The sequence below is a fragment of the Gastrolobium bilobum genome, unplaced genomic scaffold (assembly GCF_033153095.1).
Source record: "Gastrolobium bilobum isolate Gb01-03AN ecotype WA unplaced genomic scaffold, APGP_CSIRO_Gbil_v1 utg5255, whole genome shotgun sequence".
Taxonomy (NCBI): domain Eukaryota; kingdom Viridiplantae; phylum Streptophyta; class Magnoliopsida; order Fabales; family Fabaceae; genus Gastrolobium; species Gastrolobium bilobum.
In genome coordinates this window covers 381,983-399,793 of record NW_026898528.1, presented here as the reverse complement: position 1 = coordinate 399,793, position 17,811 = coordinate 381,983, and the positions used below count along the sequence as shown (strand labels likewise).

The 17,811-nt window shown below is 35.6% G+C and overlaps 2 protein-coding genes and 1 non-coding gene across 3 annotated transcripts; all 3 read left to right on the top strand.

Annotated features, from left to right (window-relative positions):
• Positions 1 to 3,464: 3,464 nt before the first annotated feature.
• Positions 3,465 to 5,983, top strand: LOC133317115 (uncharacterized). The gene is made up of 3 exons (XM_061518940.1): positions 3,465 to 3,549; positions 5,199 to 5,341; positions 5,390 to 5,983. The coding sequence occupies exons 1-3, from the start codon at positions 3,465 to 3,467 to the stop codon at positions 5,981 to 5,983; spliced, it is 822 nt and encodes a 273-aa protein (XP_061374924.1).
• Positions 5,984 to 7,491: 1,508 nt separating this feature from the next.
• LOC133317171 (small nucleolar RNA R71) lies at positions 7,492 to 7,598 on the top strand. Its single transcript, XR_009752285.1, has one exon. It is a non-coding gene; the product is annotated as a small nucleolar RNA R71 (small nucleolar RNA).
• Positions 7,599 to 12,010: 4,412 nt separating this feature from the next.
• Positions 12,011 to 16,055, top strand: LOC133317151 (probable magnesium transporter NIPA9). Its single transcript, XM_061518984.1, has 9 exons — positions 12,011 to 12,160; positions 12,493 to 12,591; positions 12,743 to 12,872; positions 13,343 to 13,431; positions 13,761 to 13,817; positions 13,917 to 13,975; positions 14,523 to 14,643; positions 14,834 to 14,982; positions 15,336 to 16,055. The coding sequence occupies exons 1-9, from the start codon at positions 12,050 to 12,052 to the stop codon at positions 15,553 to 15,555; spliced, it is 1,035 nt and encodes a 344-aa protein (XP_061374968.1). The 5' UTR covers positions 12,011 to 12,049; the 3' UTR covers positions 15,556 to 16,055.
• The last annotated feature ends 1,756 nt before the right edge of the window (positions 16,056 to 17,811 follow it).

The following is a 17,811-nucleotide window of genomic DNA, read 5'->3' as shown; positions in this document are numbered from 1 at the left end:
TATGTTTTTTACTATAGATGTTGACACAGCCACGTGCCTTTTATTATGGTTATTATTATTATTATTATTATTAATTTATTCGGGGAGCGAGATTTGAGATCAAATGTGAATCAATGATGGTGTAATGATGTTTATGCGAGTTTGGCGAGAATGTGCGATTTGGTGCTACTGTTGTATTAAGATTCAGTGCATCTCATCAATGAAAATATTACACATTATAGGAGAGAAAAAAATTTGTCAGAGAAAATAAAATTTTAGCTGATATGTAATAATTTTATTGGTGGGATGTACTGAATCTTTGATGCTACAATAGCACCAAAGATTTGTTCGCGAGAATGGATCCTCTTATGTAAAAAGGTAATCACGTAGTCATGTTATTTGATCATAATTACTTATTTAAAAATTATATATTTTTTTCTCTCTTATCTCATTATCAATAAGTGGTTGTAATCAAATAACATGACCACATGATCACTTTTTCATATGAGAGGATCTATTCTCAAGTTTCGCTCGGCCTTCCATGGCAGTATCCTATTTCTAGGGATGGGAAATTGCATTCTTAAAGCGAATTCATCACCAACAAATGTATTCATTTTCCGGAAATTTTGCTGAAATTTTTTTTTAAAAAAAAAAATTATATACTACAGATAGTATATAATTATAATATTAGAATTATTGTTTTTCTTTCTTTTTTCAAATATTATAGACTAACGTGACGAAAAAAGAAAAAATAAATTTACTATTATAATTATATACTATTCATGATATATAATTATAATAGATTATTAGAGATAACTTTTTTCAATCGACATAAAAAAAATGGAATCCTTTATTTTCAACGGGTTATGCAGAAGGTAAAACGCAAACATATCAATTCCATTAATATACAATACGCGGGTTCCTCTGGCCCATTAATTATTTATTATAAGGCCAGGGACATATCTGCTGTGATATGATATCCACCCATCTATAAATAAACAATCATGACCAGGTTACGTGTGGCTAGTGCCAAACTAATGCACTGGTCACAGTAATCTTATTCTGCTCCATAAATATCTTATTTTCCACTTTTAGTATATCATCGGAAACTTATTTCCCTCTCCACACTCTACATAATTTTCATAATTTCACGGTCTCAAAAGTCCAATTAATTTTTTAAAAAATTAGTCAAGTTATTATTTTTATATATTGCAATAATAGAAAATCTAGAAGTCCACAAAACATGACGTTTGAATGTAACAATAGACTGGAATCAGTGAATAAAGCGATGCAATTGCTGCAGTGTATTAACTGAGAGATAGAAATTAAATTGCATGTAAGGGATGGCACATAAAGAACGTTGGTAAGAAGCAACGTAGATGTGAGTTGCACATCCCCACATTGGACCGCAGCGGTACGGGTTCCATTGGGTAAACCGACTGAGCACGGAGGAATAACTCGGATATTAGTGAGGAAGGAGAGTGTGCCAGTCATATGTTGTGAAGCCCCACTGTCCAGAAGCCAAGGATGTAGGAAGGAAACAATACCCGATAATTTGTCAGTTGTTGCTTTAGATGAGACAGCAAGAGACATTAATTGTTGAACCATATCAGGAGTAAGATCAGTAGCAGACAATGGTTTTGGGACACCAGTAGGAGGAGGTAATGCATCCGAGTAAGTGGCATGAGCAAAAGCATGGGCAGAACGTCCTGGGTTGGAGCGGCCGCGACCACGTCCTCTTCCAGCAGTCATGCGATCAGGGTAACCATGAAGTTTGTAACACCGGGAAGCGTCATGATTGGGACGTCCACAGTGGGAACATATGATGCGGGCCTTGGAAGGATCCGGTGGTGCAGTGTGAAGAGCACAGCCGAGAGCATCAGATGGAATTTCAGCAGTCCGAACCATAGCCTTATGGGATTCTTCTTGAATTACCATAGCAAAAACACGATTGATAGTGGGGAGAGGATTGTTGTTGAGAATTTGAGTAATGAGAGTACCATATATATGATGATCAAGTCCGATAAGGAATTGATAAACTCGATCATGTTCGAGTTCAGCAGTGACAGATTTGGTAAAGGCACACGTATCACCAGATGCACATGCAGTAAGCTTGCGGCTTGATTCCAGTTCATCCCAAATTGAACGAAGTTTAGTGTAATAGTCAGTAACAGGGACGCCATTTTGCTTCATAGTGGCGAGAGCAGATTTGAGAAAAAAAATACGAGGAATGTTTGCAACAGCAAAACGTTCCTTTAGATCATCCCATAGATTCTTCGCAGTGTCGAAACATTTGATGAATGGCTGCATCTGAGGATCGATGGTATTGTGAATCCAACTATTAATCATGGAGTTGCACAGGGACCAAGCATGAGCTTCATCAGAGGAAGCATCAGAGGGTTGCGTAACGCTGTTATCAACAAAGCCAAGCTTATTTTTGGCTTTCAAGGCGTTGCTCATGAGTTTGGACCAGTTTTGATAATTGGATTGGCCACGTAGAAGGACAGTAGTGAGAATAACCCCAGGGTGATCAGAGGGATGAAGGTAAAGTGGTGATTTTGGGTCTGTGATTTTAAGAGTGGAGGCAGCCATAGTGGGAAAAAAAACTGACTTTAGAATCGTCTAGCTCTTGATACCATAAAGGAAGTTGTGAGTGAACAGCTTAGCTTTCTATTCATGTATTGGTCATTTAAATACATCTATCAGCAACTAACTATAATACACATACGTAGGAATCTATTCCTAAGATAAAGGAAGAGTTGCAACTAAATTACAAACATAGAACAAACCTATCAACAACCTAAAACTAAATTACAAACATAGAACAAACCTATTAACAAACTAACAAACCAAGTAACAAACTAACAAGGGAAACCTATCGTAATAAATGTGATAATAGTTTTTTTTAAAAAAAGAAGAAGATTAATGCAATAAAGGTTGAAGCAAAATAAATTATTTCTGTCATGATCAATAATTCATGATGACAATACTTGAATTGTATACTCACATTAATTATGTTGGCAGATAAAGAAAAACAAATAAAACATGCTAAAGATTACAAAGCTTTACCAATGCATAACAACATAATGTTAATGTTGGGTTAGCCGTAGATGATAGAGATTGAAAAATATATTAGAGAATATGATATTTTGAAGAGGTATCTGCGAATAGAGTAGATATTTCAAAGGGATTTTCCTTTCCAAGTGACCAAAAGATTCTTGATGAAGATCAACATAAAGGGGCATGTAGGAAGCCAAAATACTTGCACCCTAGGGGTTTCCCAATGAACCTTCTCTGCGAAAAAGAAGTTTCGTATAACGCTTAGGACATTCATACAAAGGTATAATATAAAAGTAGTCTTTGTTTTGGAACAAAACAAGACTTGAATGAAAAGTTGGCTCGCAAACTCCCGGAAGAGTTGGACTTAATTCTTGATCAAGAGAAAAAATTATGGTTCCGGAAAGCAAGAACAAAATGGATAAATAATGGGGTTAGGAATACACCATTTGGAGACTGCAACTACTATTGGTAATGCAACTACTGCTACGAAGGCTGCTCTTATTGATACAGGTACAAAGACTTATACTAGCTTCCTCCCCTAATCGATCTCTACCCTTCCTCTCATGGGTCGAGTTAGAACATCCCTCTCCACTATTCCTATTCATATGAAGTAGGGTAAGATATATTCCATTTTATCCATAACTAAAGTAAGAAAGTGCAAACTCGAGTCAAGCAAGATGGGGAAGCACTTCAAGTAGATTTCTCCTAAACTTAAACTGCATGTGCTCTTAGGGAATAATCTCTTTCTTATTTCTTCCTTTTTTTCCCATGACGACTAGGAACGGGCAAATCAAAAATTTCACTTCGAATTTCGAACCTTAACATCGTGCTGCTCATGGTGTTTCACGATCAGTATTGGAAATGAACAGAGAAGTGGTGGAACGTGTGGAACCACATATTGGATCACTCTAGTGCGGCACGAAGCCGCTGACGCCGAGGGCGTTTGGTAGAAGAGAATTTTTTTTTATCCGGGAATCTCGATTTTCAAAAATATGATAAAAACATTCAGTTTACGATAATATCCGAAAATTAAAAATGTAAAAAAATTCAGTTTTCCGAGAATCCTACAAAATGCCTTGTACCAAATGCCCTTTAATTGTATTTGGCTGAGAGAACTCTCTCATATAGCCTTAAGAGTTATTTTTTGTCATTTCTACATATCGTTGTTCTATGATGATTCTCTGTTCGCAGAGAGTGGCACATCACCACAACCAAATGGCCAACCTTAGACGATGAGGACACAACGAATCTTCAACTTAGGGATGTAAATAAACAAAACTTTGACTTAAATAGGACAAGTCTTATGTAAAAAATATTGGGTTTGAGCTGGCATGTTGGCCTGTATAGGCCCCAAATTACAAGTCTGACCTGGCATTTAAAAAATAAAGTCTTGGCCTGAGTCTGTTAGCCTGTTTAAGCCTATTAAACATTCAATAATTAAAAGAATAACTAAAATAATATTACTTTATTATTCAAAATTATTAAAATATTATTTTTGTTTATTTTATTTAAAATATAATATTATATAGGCCGACCTGTAGGCTTATAGGCCCGACATGTACAAAAAAGCTTATGGCCTATTTTCTCAATAGGTTTTTTAAAAACCTAGGCCTGTTCTATTTTACTATTTGTTATAGGTCAAGTCTGGCTTAATATAAGCTAGGTCGTAGGTCTCTGTAGGCCGGCCTAACCCATTTATACCCCTACTTCAGCTCCCAACGGAATTTAACGAAATCTAAGAGCTCCCAATGCAATCTAACGAAGTCAAGAAAGCCATGTTCATGATTAAAGATAAGAAGTGTCCTAAATCCACTGTGTGCCTCAATCCGGCTCGCTGGCTAAACCTTTTAATTTGGATAAGGAGTGTCTTTCCCTTGCCGTCTTGGATCACCTTGTCAAGGATGATGCCATAATGACCCACCCTTCTTCTGGTCAGATTAATTCAAAAGGTCTTTTCCCAATAGAGGACAACACCAAGTCTGTGCCCCGTGACATTTTAAATGAGGCAGGTCCTCCGAATAATGTAGTTGATGTTGGTATGGAGGTGGAAAAATGTGAAGAATGTATCAATACTGATTACATTATAGAGAGTAACCACGAACTCATTAATCTTGGAGCTTGTATAGTTTTATAATGAATTGTCTTGTGTGGAATTGTAGGGGTGCAGCAAAAAAAACCCTTCAAAATAACCCTTCGCAATTTCGTTAGGAAGCACAAGATTGGTTTGGTTGCCATCTTCAAACCAAGAATCAGTGGTGTTTTGGCTCAAAAGAAGATTAAGCAGATTGGTTTTAAACATTCTGTGATTGAGTAAACTGTAAGTTTTTTTAGTGGTATTTGGATCCTTTAGAAAGAAGAGAGTTTCTCTGTCACTCTCATAGAAAAATCTAATCAGTTTGTTCATGTTTCCTGTCATCCTAATTATGGTCCTACCTTTCTTTTAACTATGGTTTATGCCACTCCGAATGAGGGCTTGTGTGAAGCTCTTTGCTTAGACCTTATTAGAATTAGTGGGATTATTGTGGGTCCTTGGATGATGATGGAAGACTTTAATGAAATTGTTTCAGCTAAAGAAAAGAAAGGTGGTGCTCCCTTTAATCTTGCTAGATGTTCAAAGTTCTCTTCTGTCCTTAGTGACTATAATGTCCTTGACCTTAGCTGTAGAGGGTCTAATTTCACTTGGAGAGGTCCCAAATGGCTGCAACTTAATAGAGTTTTCAAAAGACTGGATCGAGTGTGTGCTAACACTGATTGGAGAACCAAATTTGATGAAGCATATGTTAGAACTATGCCCCACCTTAATTCTGACCACAACCCCTTCCTCCTCTCTATCCTCCAATTTATAATTGGAAACATAGGCCCTTCAGATTTCTGGCGGCCTGGCAAGACCATTCTTCTTTCCCCCATTTTCTTAAAGATGTCTAGTGCTCAAACCTCAGCATAAATCTTAGCCTTGCCAACCTTGTTGATCCATTGAAATCCTGGAATAAAAGAATGTTTGGTTACATTTAGCTTAGTAAGGACTTTCTGTTGAAAAAACTCCATAAGACTCAGTTACTGAATCTTCTTCACCTCCCAGAGGCTGAAAATTGTCTTGGAAAATGCCCTTCACGCTGAGCTAAATCAGGTTTCTAAGTAAGAGAAAGTTTTATAGTTCTAGAAAGCGAGATGTAAGAGGATAGAAGATGGAGACCGAAATATGAGGTTCTATCATACTACAACTATTATCAGGAGGGTCAAAAATAAAATTTTGGAGCTGAAAAATGATGAAGAGCACTTTGTGAGAGAGGAAGAAAGTCTGCTCAATTTTATTCATACCTTCTTTGGGAACCTGATTATTGAATAATCTCTTTATAGACCTTGGATTACCACTAAAAATAGTTGGCCAGTGATTGAGAGTAGTGTTTTGGATGATATGAAGAAGAACATTTCGGATGCTGAGATCAAATAAGCTTATTTCATTATGGGAGCTCTCAAAGCCTCGGGTCCTGATGGATTTTTAGCCTTATTTTTTCAAAAAAATTGGAGTATTGTGAATAAACAAATTTGTGATTGTGCGAGACAAGTGTAGAACAACCCTGTTGAGATCAAAAACCTCTAAAAAAACCTTTTTGGTATTTATTCCCAAGCTGAATAAAACAGAAAAAAATCTCACAATTTAGAACCATCGCCATGTGTTCTGTTCTATATAAAGGTATAATCAAGATAATTGTGAGCAAGCTGAAACCTCTTCTTCAAAAATTGATCTCTCCCTTCCAAGCTAGTTGTGTTCCCATCGCCATGTGTTCTTTTCTTATGGAAGCTTCTTGATTCCGGTGTGTTGATCTAAACTCTTGCATGAAAACAGATGTGTCCTCTCTGAAAGCATTTGCACCTTGAATATAATCAGAAGTGGTCTTGCATAGCTGTGCAAAAGATTTCTCCCACTCGGAAGTGTTACTTTGTTGTGGGGTATGTGGTTGCACTGGAAGGGAATGATTGAGCTGATGGTTGGATTTGTAACCCAACTCTGGATGTTGATTATGATTCTTCTGATCATACCAGAGTCCGTTTACTTCAGCAGTTTCAAGTGCTCTTATGAAGTCGCAGTCTTCAGTAGCATGAGTACCTGCACATATACCACAAGTAATTTGAGGATTATTAATAGAAGAAACTTGAGAATTAGCAATCTACTTTGTGAGAGCATCTAGTTGTGCTTGTTGTTTCTTGTTTATTTGCAATATTTGTTCATTCTGAGCTAATATCGCATCATAGCCCTCAAGCTTCATGATTCCCGCTCTCCTTTGTGAAACTGGATCATTGTCGAACTCCTGAGAGGCTAAAGATTCTAGCAATTCTAGTGCTTTCTCTGGAGTTTTTGTTTTCAATTATCCTCCTGCTGCAACATTCACTAAGGTTCTTATGCTGGATGTCATTCCTTGGAAGAAAATTCGTCCTTTCTCCCAAGCTTCAAAACCATGTTGGGGACACGTTCGGAGTAGTCCTTTAAATCTTTCCCATGCCTCGTACAAGGATTCACTTTCTTTTTGTTCAAAAGCAGTAATCTCTGCTTTGAGCCTTGCCATCTTTGAAGCTGAGAAGAATCTGGCCAAGAACTTGGTCGCCAAATCATCCTAGTTAGTGATGCTTCTTTGAGGCAGTGACCGTAACCACCCTCTTGCTTCTTCCTTCAGTGAACATGAGAAGAGTCTGAGTAAGATGGCATCACATGAGACTCCTTTCATCTTTAAGGTGTCACAGTAGAGCAAGAAATTCTCTAGATGACTGTAGGGGTATTCGGTGCTTCCTCCAGCGAACTGATCTTTTTCAATCAATTGTAACAGCGCTGGCTTGAGCTCGAAGTTGTTAACATCCACGGTTGGTCTAACAATGCTTGTCGTCTGCGGAACTAGGGTTGGCGTCATGTAATCTCCCAGCGTCCTCTGAACGGGTGGAAGTCGATTGTTATCTGCCATTGTTTCTTCCTTTGGTTCCGTCGAGCTTGATGTTTCTTTTTGTTTCTTTTTCTTTTATTTCTTTTGGGCTTTTTCTTAATTTTCTTTCTGTCTTTTCTATCTCAGGATCAACTGCAAGATTCGTGGGTTAACAGTACCTCGCATAAACCAAGATTTAAAAGATACAGAAAATAGAAAATGCAGAATGCAGAAAACAAAAAACAAAAACAGAAAAAGAATGCAGAAAATTAATTAATAAAAAATATGCAGAAAATTGATGCAGAATAATGAATTGCAGAAAATTAAAAAACGTCCAATCTAAATTTTTTTTAGTTACTTCTAATGTTGAAGGATCCAATCCCCGGCTACGGCACCAAAAACTTGTTGCGACTTTGGCAAGTGCACCGATCGTAAAAGTAATAAAAGTGTACTGAGTACAAGATCGTTCCCACGAGGATTAGTTTTCAAGCACTAGTTCGCTAACAACGATTTAGTTGGACAATCAAATTTGAGATGAAAAGAATTGAAACAATCAATAACATGCAATTTCAGAATTAAAAGCAAGAAATTAAAAAATGAAAGTTTTGAAAATCGAGAAAGAGCGTAGTTAAGGTTTCGACTTCCCCCAATTTCCTCTTTATGCTATGAATTAAATTGCCAAGAATCTGTTCTTAATATATTGCCAATCAATTCTTTCTAAGTTAATTAGGGCTCAATTTCTTGTTACCCTAAATCTATGTTATCTTGAAAGAACTCTAGTTCTCCGATTATTCCCCAAGAAAAACATGCATTAAGATCAAGAATTTAAAGATTGCATAATTACCCTATGTCTATCCCTAGATCACAAGGATTATGATAAATTTACCAAGTCGGGGTTCATGCACCAACATCCCTATTGTCATACTATTCTCCAAAATCATTCTATAAGTAGCAAACTCATAGAAAGCATTAAAGACATATAAATTTATTCAATTATGAAAAGAAAAGAATTCAAGAATAATTTAATCCATAAACGTAAAGATTCAATTGGGTTCCATCTACCCTAACTACATAAAAGATTAGCCTAGCATACTGAATTGAGAAACAATAATAAAGAAAAGAGAACCCCAAGCCTCCATTGGTGTTGACTTGGTTCCTCAGTGCTCCAATGCTCCGCAACAGGATTCCTCCCTCAAGTCTCTGTGTAATTCTCTGAATTGGTTAATTGGTGTTTTTCCTTGACCCTCAACTCCCTATTTGTAACCATTGAAGCCATATCTTTTTAATTCTCCCAATGAATCCTTATCAAATTTGCAATCAAATCTTTAATTGCTTCTTCTTTTTTATTTAAGATCTTGCAGATTGGGTGATAGATTGAGCTTCAAATCTTTGTTATGATCCCTTATCAAATCTTCCCAGGGATCTCTATCAATTGATAAATCAAGATTGATTTGCTTCCGCTTTTATTCGAAATATTACAAATCTTATCAATTAGCAAATCAAATCAAATCTTGGGTTGACTGGGTTCATATTTGGGCGCTCAAGCGCGCTACACGGTGTTTGAGCGCACTCTTGTGCATAAAATTTCTGGAGTTGTCTGCCCATGCGCGCTCGAGCGGGCATTTGGGCGCTCGAGCGTGCTCCTCGATGGTGAAATCTTGTAATCTTAGGCGCTTGAGCGTGCTCTTGGGCGCTTGAGCGCCCTGAATTGCTCAATTTAGCTGATCTTCCTGCCTGGACGCGCTCGAGCGTCCATTTCTGCTCTTGAGCGTGCTCTTCTGGCCCTTGACTTGTATTATTTTGGCTTCCTTTGATCCATATTGAGTTGCAATTCTTTGTCATGATTTCTTCATTACTTCTTAGCACAAATAAGTGTGGTTTTACCTTTAAAATGCAAAGAAAATCAAAATGTTAGCTCAAATTCCTATCTTATGACACATATGTTATAAAACCTTGAATTCCATGCAATCTACTACATAATTCTTGTATAATTTAGCCTAAAAACATGGTAAACCAAAAATTTATCAGGTAGTGACTTGACAGATGCCACTTCTACCCTGATATAATGGATTCTTGCCTTCATATCTTCAGAGACTGTCCGAAAGCCAAGCAATTCTGGACCTTGCCTCTTTTACAGCCTTTATCCACTGGTTTTTTCATTACTTCGAATTTTAAAGGCTGGTTGGATCAAAATTCCAGTCGGCCTAAGGGCTACTCTTTTGATTGGAAAGACCCTTTCTTCTTTGTTTACTATTTCCTTTGGCTTTGGAGAAATAAAGAGCTACATGAAGAGAACTACAGGATACCTGACAACCTTACTAAGTTTCTTACTGATCTTTTGGAGGAGGCCAAAAATACCAGAGCTGTTAAAAAAAGCAGAGCTAAGGTTACTACCACTCTCCCCTGCTATTCTTATTGGTCTCAGCCAAAAGTGGGAGTCTCAAAACTTAACATAGATGGTGCTATTTTGGGGGATAGAGCTGCCTATGGAGGTATTCTGAGGGACAACAACAGTTGCTGGCTTGGTGGTTTATCTTCTTTCCTTGGCTCTTGCTCCCCTCTTCAGCTGAACTTTGGGCTATCCTCCATGGCCTTCAATTTTCCTGGAAGCAAGGTTGCAAGAATATAGTGGTTGAATCTAATTCTAATCAAGCTATTAGCTTACTTACCACCCTTGTAATGGTTCTCGAAAGCTTCTCTGGTAATTAAGATTTGAGGGTGGCTTCTTAAAGATTTGAGTGTTGTTATCTTACATATCTTTAGATCTTAAAACAATTGTGTCGACTGGATTTCTAAGAAGGCTATCAATGATGCTTTTGGCCTGCTTTTGATCTTTTCTCCTCATCCATATCTGACCAAACTTATGGAAACTGATCGCATCAACCCTGGTTAAGAGATGATTGCTGCTGCTTATTTTTGTTCTATTGTTTCTTTCTATTTTCTCTGTCTGTTTTTAGTTTTTCGTTGTTTTTGTTTTCTTGCTTTGTTGGGGCTTTGCCCCTCATTGTACCCAAAAAAAAAGTACAAGGCAATGGAATATTGGATTATAAGATATAACATTATCTCCTCAAAACGAACACATTATTTTGATAACCTTATTAAATCCATATTATAAAGGAAAAAATATTTCTGCAGTTACTGCAGATAAGTTATCTGCATTTATTTTCAAAACGACGTCGTTTTGGTAGTGAAATCTTAAAAAATTATAAATATAAAGACTATTATAACCCTGAAATAAATTAAAATTACAAAAACACCATGATTTTTGCCTCAAAACGACGTCATATTCAGCTTACTGCAGATAACTTATCTACAGTAACTGCAGAAAAAATAAACCCTATTATAAATTGGATTATTGTTTTTCTTTTATTTTGTACCTACACATGAGGTGGGCGGGACCAAGTGAGAATAAAAGAGAAAATGAAAAAAATGAGCTCGATGTGTGTAGAAAATAAAATTATCTTATATTTACGTTAGAAATATTAAAATTTAAAGTCATTATAATTATCCACCAATGTGTGTTATTACGTATTCAAGACAAAGTACATGTGTTAGTTTTCAAGTAGAAGGAGTGTAGGTTTTTTAAAGAAGATTTTTAGTTTGATTTTTATAATTATGTATCCAGAATAAAAAAACTGCAACAAATAAATAGTTTTAAAGATATTAAATAAAGGGGAAAGATATTGTAACAATCAATCAGTGTTACTACTAATATTATTACCAATTAATTTCATCGTTAGATTGATTATGTTGATCCACGGTTATATTTATTTTCATCTTTCTATAGTTATGATTTTCCATATTTAATATTTTATATTTATTTCCACATTTGTATGATTATAATTTCTCATATTTAATGCTTTCTCATTAAATATGGGGAATCATAACAATATAAAGATGAAAATAAATATAACCATTATATCAACATAATCGATCTAATGGTGAAATTGATCGGTAGTAACATTAATAATATTATAATATCCTATCCCTTAAATAAATAATTAATATGTAATTTATGACCATTAAGGAATCCTATAACAAACGGAAACACAGAGCTGGGCACGCAGAGCAGAGGGAGGAAGAAAGGGTGGGAAAGAATGTGGGAATCAATAGTTTTGACGGTGGTTGCGACCGCCGGCAACAACATCGGCAAGGTCCTTCAGAAGAAGGGCACAGTCATTCTTCCCCCTCTCTCTTTCAAGTTCAAGGCACGTTTCTCATTTTTAACTCTCCTTTATGTTTTTCCCCCCTTATGCCCATTATTTGGTTTCCATCAAAATCTCACCTTTTAAGATAACTATATGATTTTAAACATATGCATATGATTTTTCTTTGCTGTCAATTCTCTTTATTGGATTTTTTGGAATGGTGAAATTGGGTACATGCATGTGCATATGTATGAGTATGACTATTGGATTTTGGGTTGAGAAAGTTTGGGTAAATATTTCATTTTGAATTGAAGCATATGTGGCCAGGAAGTTACTGTTTGATTAAGTTTTAACATTGCTCTTTTGGACTTCTTGATAATTTGTGTTTGCAGGTCATAAGGGCGTATGCTTTAAACAAAACCTGGGTGATAGGTTTTCTAATGGATATATTTGGGGCATTATTGATGTTAAGGGCATTAGCTCTTGCTCCTGTAAGTGCTCTGGCCATGTCTACAAGAGAGAAATAATTCAAAATAGAACATGATTTTGAAATTGAAGGAATATTGCTTTACCATGTGCATGCTCTTCTAGTCTTTTGCCTGGATTTTTAACGTGTGTACTCTGTTTGTTTTTCTCAAACAGATCTCTGTCGTCCAACCAGTTTCTGGTTGTGGACTGGCAATTCTTTCAATCTTTTCTCATTTTTATCTCAAGGAAGTCATGAATGCCGTTGATTGGGTGGGAATTTCCTTGGCCGGTTTTGGCACAATAGGTACTGTAAGTTTTACTTTGCCAGCTTTAACACAACAAGGAACATGGTTATGGAAGCAATTTTAAAAAATCTAGATTCTGTTTCTATTGGTCTGTCCCTCTCTGTGTGTTATCAAGTCACAGAAAAATCATGTGCATTTTTGAAAATTCAATTTGTTGATCATGATTTATGATGAGTATCAATTTTTCTAGGTTTTTATATAGCTCAGAATTTGAATCTAAATATTAGTAAGTGTAAATTTGATGGTGTGACCATTTTATTTTTCTGTATGCTACCATATGCACACGTGTGTCTGAGCAATGGATTGAGATTTCGTGGAGTTTTCCTCATTTATATTATCTGGCTGCTAATAAAATTAAATTTGCGGTCAGTTACTGGATTCAATTCACCAAATGTGTCATTCTGTTGATACATGATTTTACATTCACGTGTCCCACTTTGTTAACTATTATATGCTCTTCTATTTTTAGGAGTTGGTGCTGGAGGTGAGGAGCAAGAGGCTGCTGCTCTATCTATTTTTCATATCCCTTGGCTGGCATTTGTTGTTTTCATCTTATTTGTAGGTACCCTGTCTTATGCATCAACTTATTTTTATAGTTATGTGTTTGGAATGCTTTGTTCCATTAATCACCAACTTGCTTGGAAGCCAGTAGGTAGACATTATTCTTGTCTCTTGGAATGCATTATGCAGCATTATGTTTTCTTTTTCATTAACCTGATAGCATGTTTGTAAGATTATTAATTTTGATACATTATTTTATTAATAGTATTTTTATAGGCTTCAACTTTTCATTTAGGATTATGATATGAGGTCGTTGGTGCAAAAAAGTAACATTAATATCTTCCGGAGATGGTTATTATTTTTAATTGTTAGAAACACTTGTACAGATAATGCTTAATGGATGGCTTCATATATACAAACGTCAGCGAAGAGAACAAGAGATGGTAATTCATGTTTTAATCATGATAGAATACCTTCACACTTGTTTATTTTCAATATAGATACTCCCATATAGTGATTTAATGAGATATATGGTGATACAGATGGAATATGATGTTGTTGAGGAAATCATTTACGGCTTGGAATCTGGAATTTTGTTTGGGTAATGTTATTTCCCTACTATATTTATGTGTACTGTTCTTGTATGGATGCATTTCACTTCTTTCATTTACTTCCTCTCCTTAATATCAGGATGAAGATTATGACAATTAATTGTTTTGCCTTTGATGATATTATTTATGCGTGTCAATTTCTTTTTTCTTTTAAGTAAAGAAGGTTTTTAGAGAGAATAATGCAGCGAGTAGGATACGATATTATGTAGAAAAGAAAAGAGAAGTAAAAAGAGAGCCAAAAAGGCTAAAAAAATACAACAAAAATGTCATTTTTCTTTGTGTACTAGAAGTGGAAGATCCTTCAAAACAACTATCAGCAGAGTATCACAGGGAGATTATAAACATAATTTCACATTAACTGCTTGCAAAAAATTTATTTTTGAAGTCTAAACTTCAGTTTAATTAGATTTGTTAGTTTCTATTGAGGGTCACTATTTTCTGTTGGCACTGAACAAAACTTGCAGATATTATTTACACATACAGAGAGAACAGAACTTGATCATTAGTCGTTACTCTTAATTGTGTTAATAAATGCAGGATGGCATCTGTAATATCAAAGATGGGGTTTATGTTCCTGGAGCAAGGCTTCAACAAGCTGTTGGTTCCTGTGTGCATCATCATTAATGCATGTTCGAGTGGTACAGCATTTTACTACCAGGTATTTTGAAAACCTCTATTATACCATCTACTTTTGTGTGGACTATTACCCCTTTAAGCCTAGGGGACATTTCAACATATGGGTGGTGGGCAAGGTGGGATTTCAATCAAACTGGCTACATATTTGTCCAAGTTCTGCACTGCTATTTTAGATATGCTAACCTCTTATATTTATCTTCTCCACCATGCAGACACGTGGGCTAAAGCATGGTAGGGCTATTGTAGTTTCTACTTGTGCAACCGTGGCATCAATTTTGACTGGTGTACTTGCTGGGATGCTTGCTTTGGGTGAGCGACTCCCTTCAGCCCCTCAAGCTCGCTTGTTACTTCTTCTTGGATGGTAATAAAAGATGTTCTGCTATTATTGCTTTGTGCTTTTACTTCCTTTGCTTTCCAAGGTTCGCAGCATAAAGCAATGCAGAAATAAACTCCAGACTTCTATACTTCGTTCCATATGCAAGAATTTACATTGCATTTAGTTGTTATTCAAAAGCATTTCTTGTTTTTCATCTAATTTTTGGTGCAATTATTTGTCTGATTTGGTTGAATGAATTAATCAAAGAACATATAATCTAAGATATATATCAATAATGTTGTGGCAGAATCCAATCTAGTAATTCTTGTTTCTCAAAGAGATAGAAATCTTCATGTTATCATGTCAAAAATAAGTTAATCTCAAACATTTTGCTGCAGGATACTTATTATTGTGGGCGTAATTTTACTTGTTGGTTCAACAAGGGTTTTGAGATTCCTTCGATGTTCTTCACACTGCTTTAACAGAAGCAGTGTCGATAAGAATCATGGCCCGAGAAGATCTGGGGCATCCCGTATTAAGGAACCAAGCACAACTTCTGTCATTCAAGCAGCGACCTTAAATCATTTACTACCATCATCTTCCAAAGAAAAAGCTTGATTCGATGTGAGCTGGTTGCTGTTTTACAGAGGGCATGAATTTTTAGGGACCATTCCTTCTGGCTCACATATTTTACCTGAAAATTTGTCAACTTTCTGATGCCACCTTGTATAAACTTTCCATTCTATTATTTCTCTCTTGTATATGATGATGGTATAGCAACACATTGAATGTTTGGCTAGCATGGAAACAACCTGCACGCCGCAGTACAGCACAGTTTATTCCTGATTTCCTATGCTAGTGCAATAGCAATGTTCTTTAAGAACAAGTGTGACTTTGTTACTGATAATCCGCAAAGGGCTGTTATTCATCCGCTGGAAATTGTCACCGCGGCAAAAGAATTGATTGTATCAAAAGGGCTACGAAACCTCTGTTGAAGATAAAGATTGTGATATTTTGATCCTGATAGGCAGATGAAGCAGAGTTTTGTATAGAAGATCAGTGATGAAATATGTGATAATTTGTAGATGGTACAGGGCATGATTTTTTTTTCCCCCCGAGTATACAACTAAGAAAAGAATAAAATGCCTTTATCACTAAATGTTTTTTTTTTTTTGAAAATTTTAGTTTTTGGTAGTATCTACACGAGATATATAACCTTTGGGATGAGCGATTTTGCGAAGATTATTGACGCTTCTAGCATTATTATATATTTAATTGATGTTGTTTGCATAAAAATCACGATATCTTATGCAAGTTCTTCACTTCAGATGGGGCTCGTTATCACAAGTAAGATGAATTGATGTCGTTGCTAGAAGCGTTTATTATTGTCTGTTATTTAATTGACGTTTATTATTGTCATTTAGGCGAGTTATTATTGTCTGTTATTTTAATATGTTCAATGCTATAAATGAAAAGATATGTTTAATTGTATATAGAAAGAAGAATTTCTTGCTCCCTGCAATTAAGAATTTTTCTTCCAGGTTAATACTCTAATGCAAGAATATGGATATGCAAAAAGTAGTGTTGTCTTTAACATAATCACCCTTTTATTTGTTTACATAGCGATTCCGAAGGTTAAAAGGACTTGAAAAGTTGGTCAGAAGAATGATATGGCTTGGCTGCCTATGAGCAATAGAAGAAGGGACCCCAAGAACACATTATGAGCAGTTGAATGCCCCTGCAATTCCTTCATGGTAGGCCTGGTAAACAGTTAATAGGGAAAGTGAACAAATTATGATCACGAAAGAATGGATGGAAGAGGGACCCCTCAAGGAAGCAATAACATTCTCCAAAGGTCTTAACCTTGTGATTTAACTTAATCAGTTGGTCCACCGTGACAAGGACTAGGTTGTGGTGGGTAGTGAAAATCCAAAATGCAAAACAAAACTGATAATAATCCCAGAGGCATCATGAGACTCGAGTCCTGACTTCTGACGTGGGAGAGCCAAGTATTTGACTGATAAGTGTGAAAGAACCATAGAATAGAGGCCCCACAGTGAATGGTTCCTTGAGAATCCATGTCTAATGCAGTTGTCACCCTCAAAGATGGCCAGACTTGTACCAGCGAACACTACAGATATCAATCAGTCCAATAACTCCCAAATTGTTTCAGCATCAATTTCTTAAGTTAATAATTTACAAGTAGGATATTCTTACTATCAAATATTTTTACTACTAATTTACTACCATTCTAATTACAGTTGGATCTCACCTTTCAACATACAATCTTTGAAAAGTTTATGAAGAGAAAAAAAAATAACTTTTAATATATTCCCTAGATTATATAGTTATATTAGAGTGGTAATGAATTGATAATATAAATATTTGGTAGTAAAAATATCCTACCTCAATTATCTAATGTATCAACAAATTTACAATGTTGTGGATAAGTTCATAATAATAGATAGGAATTTTGTAGAAAATTATTTCAACCTGAAAGTTTAACCTCTCTCATGAGAAATCCACATCAACAATGGTTTTACATTATAAAATATTGTTATAAAAAAGAAAAAGAAAAAGAAAAAAATGACAGGTGAAATTGAGGTAGAGGTCTAGAGTTCAACTCTTGTAGGCTCGTTATTTTCCTTTGAAAAAAAAGATTCCACATGTTTGTTTTCAATTAACTTTTTTAAAAAAAAATTCCCAAAAATTTATACGAATAAAATTTAAATTATAAATTGTTTTAAAAACAAAATAAGCTAATTCTTAATATGAAAGAGAGGATAAGCATCTTCCTTGTTTCTGTGGTACCATACAAATTTAGGTTGTCCTCGATTTAACAATGTTGTCCAATTAAGCCACTGCAAAGTGGAG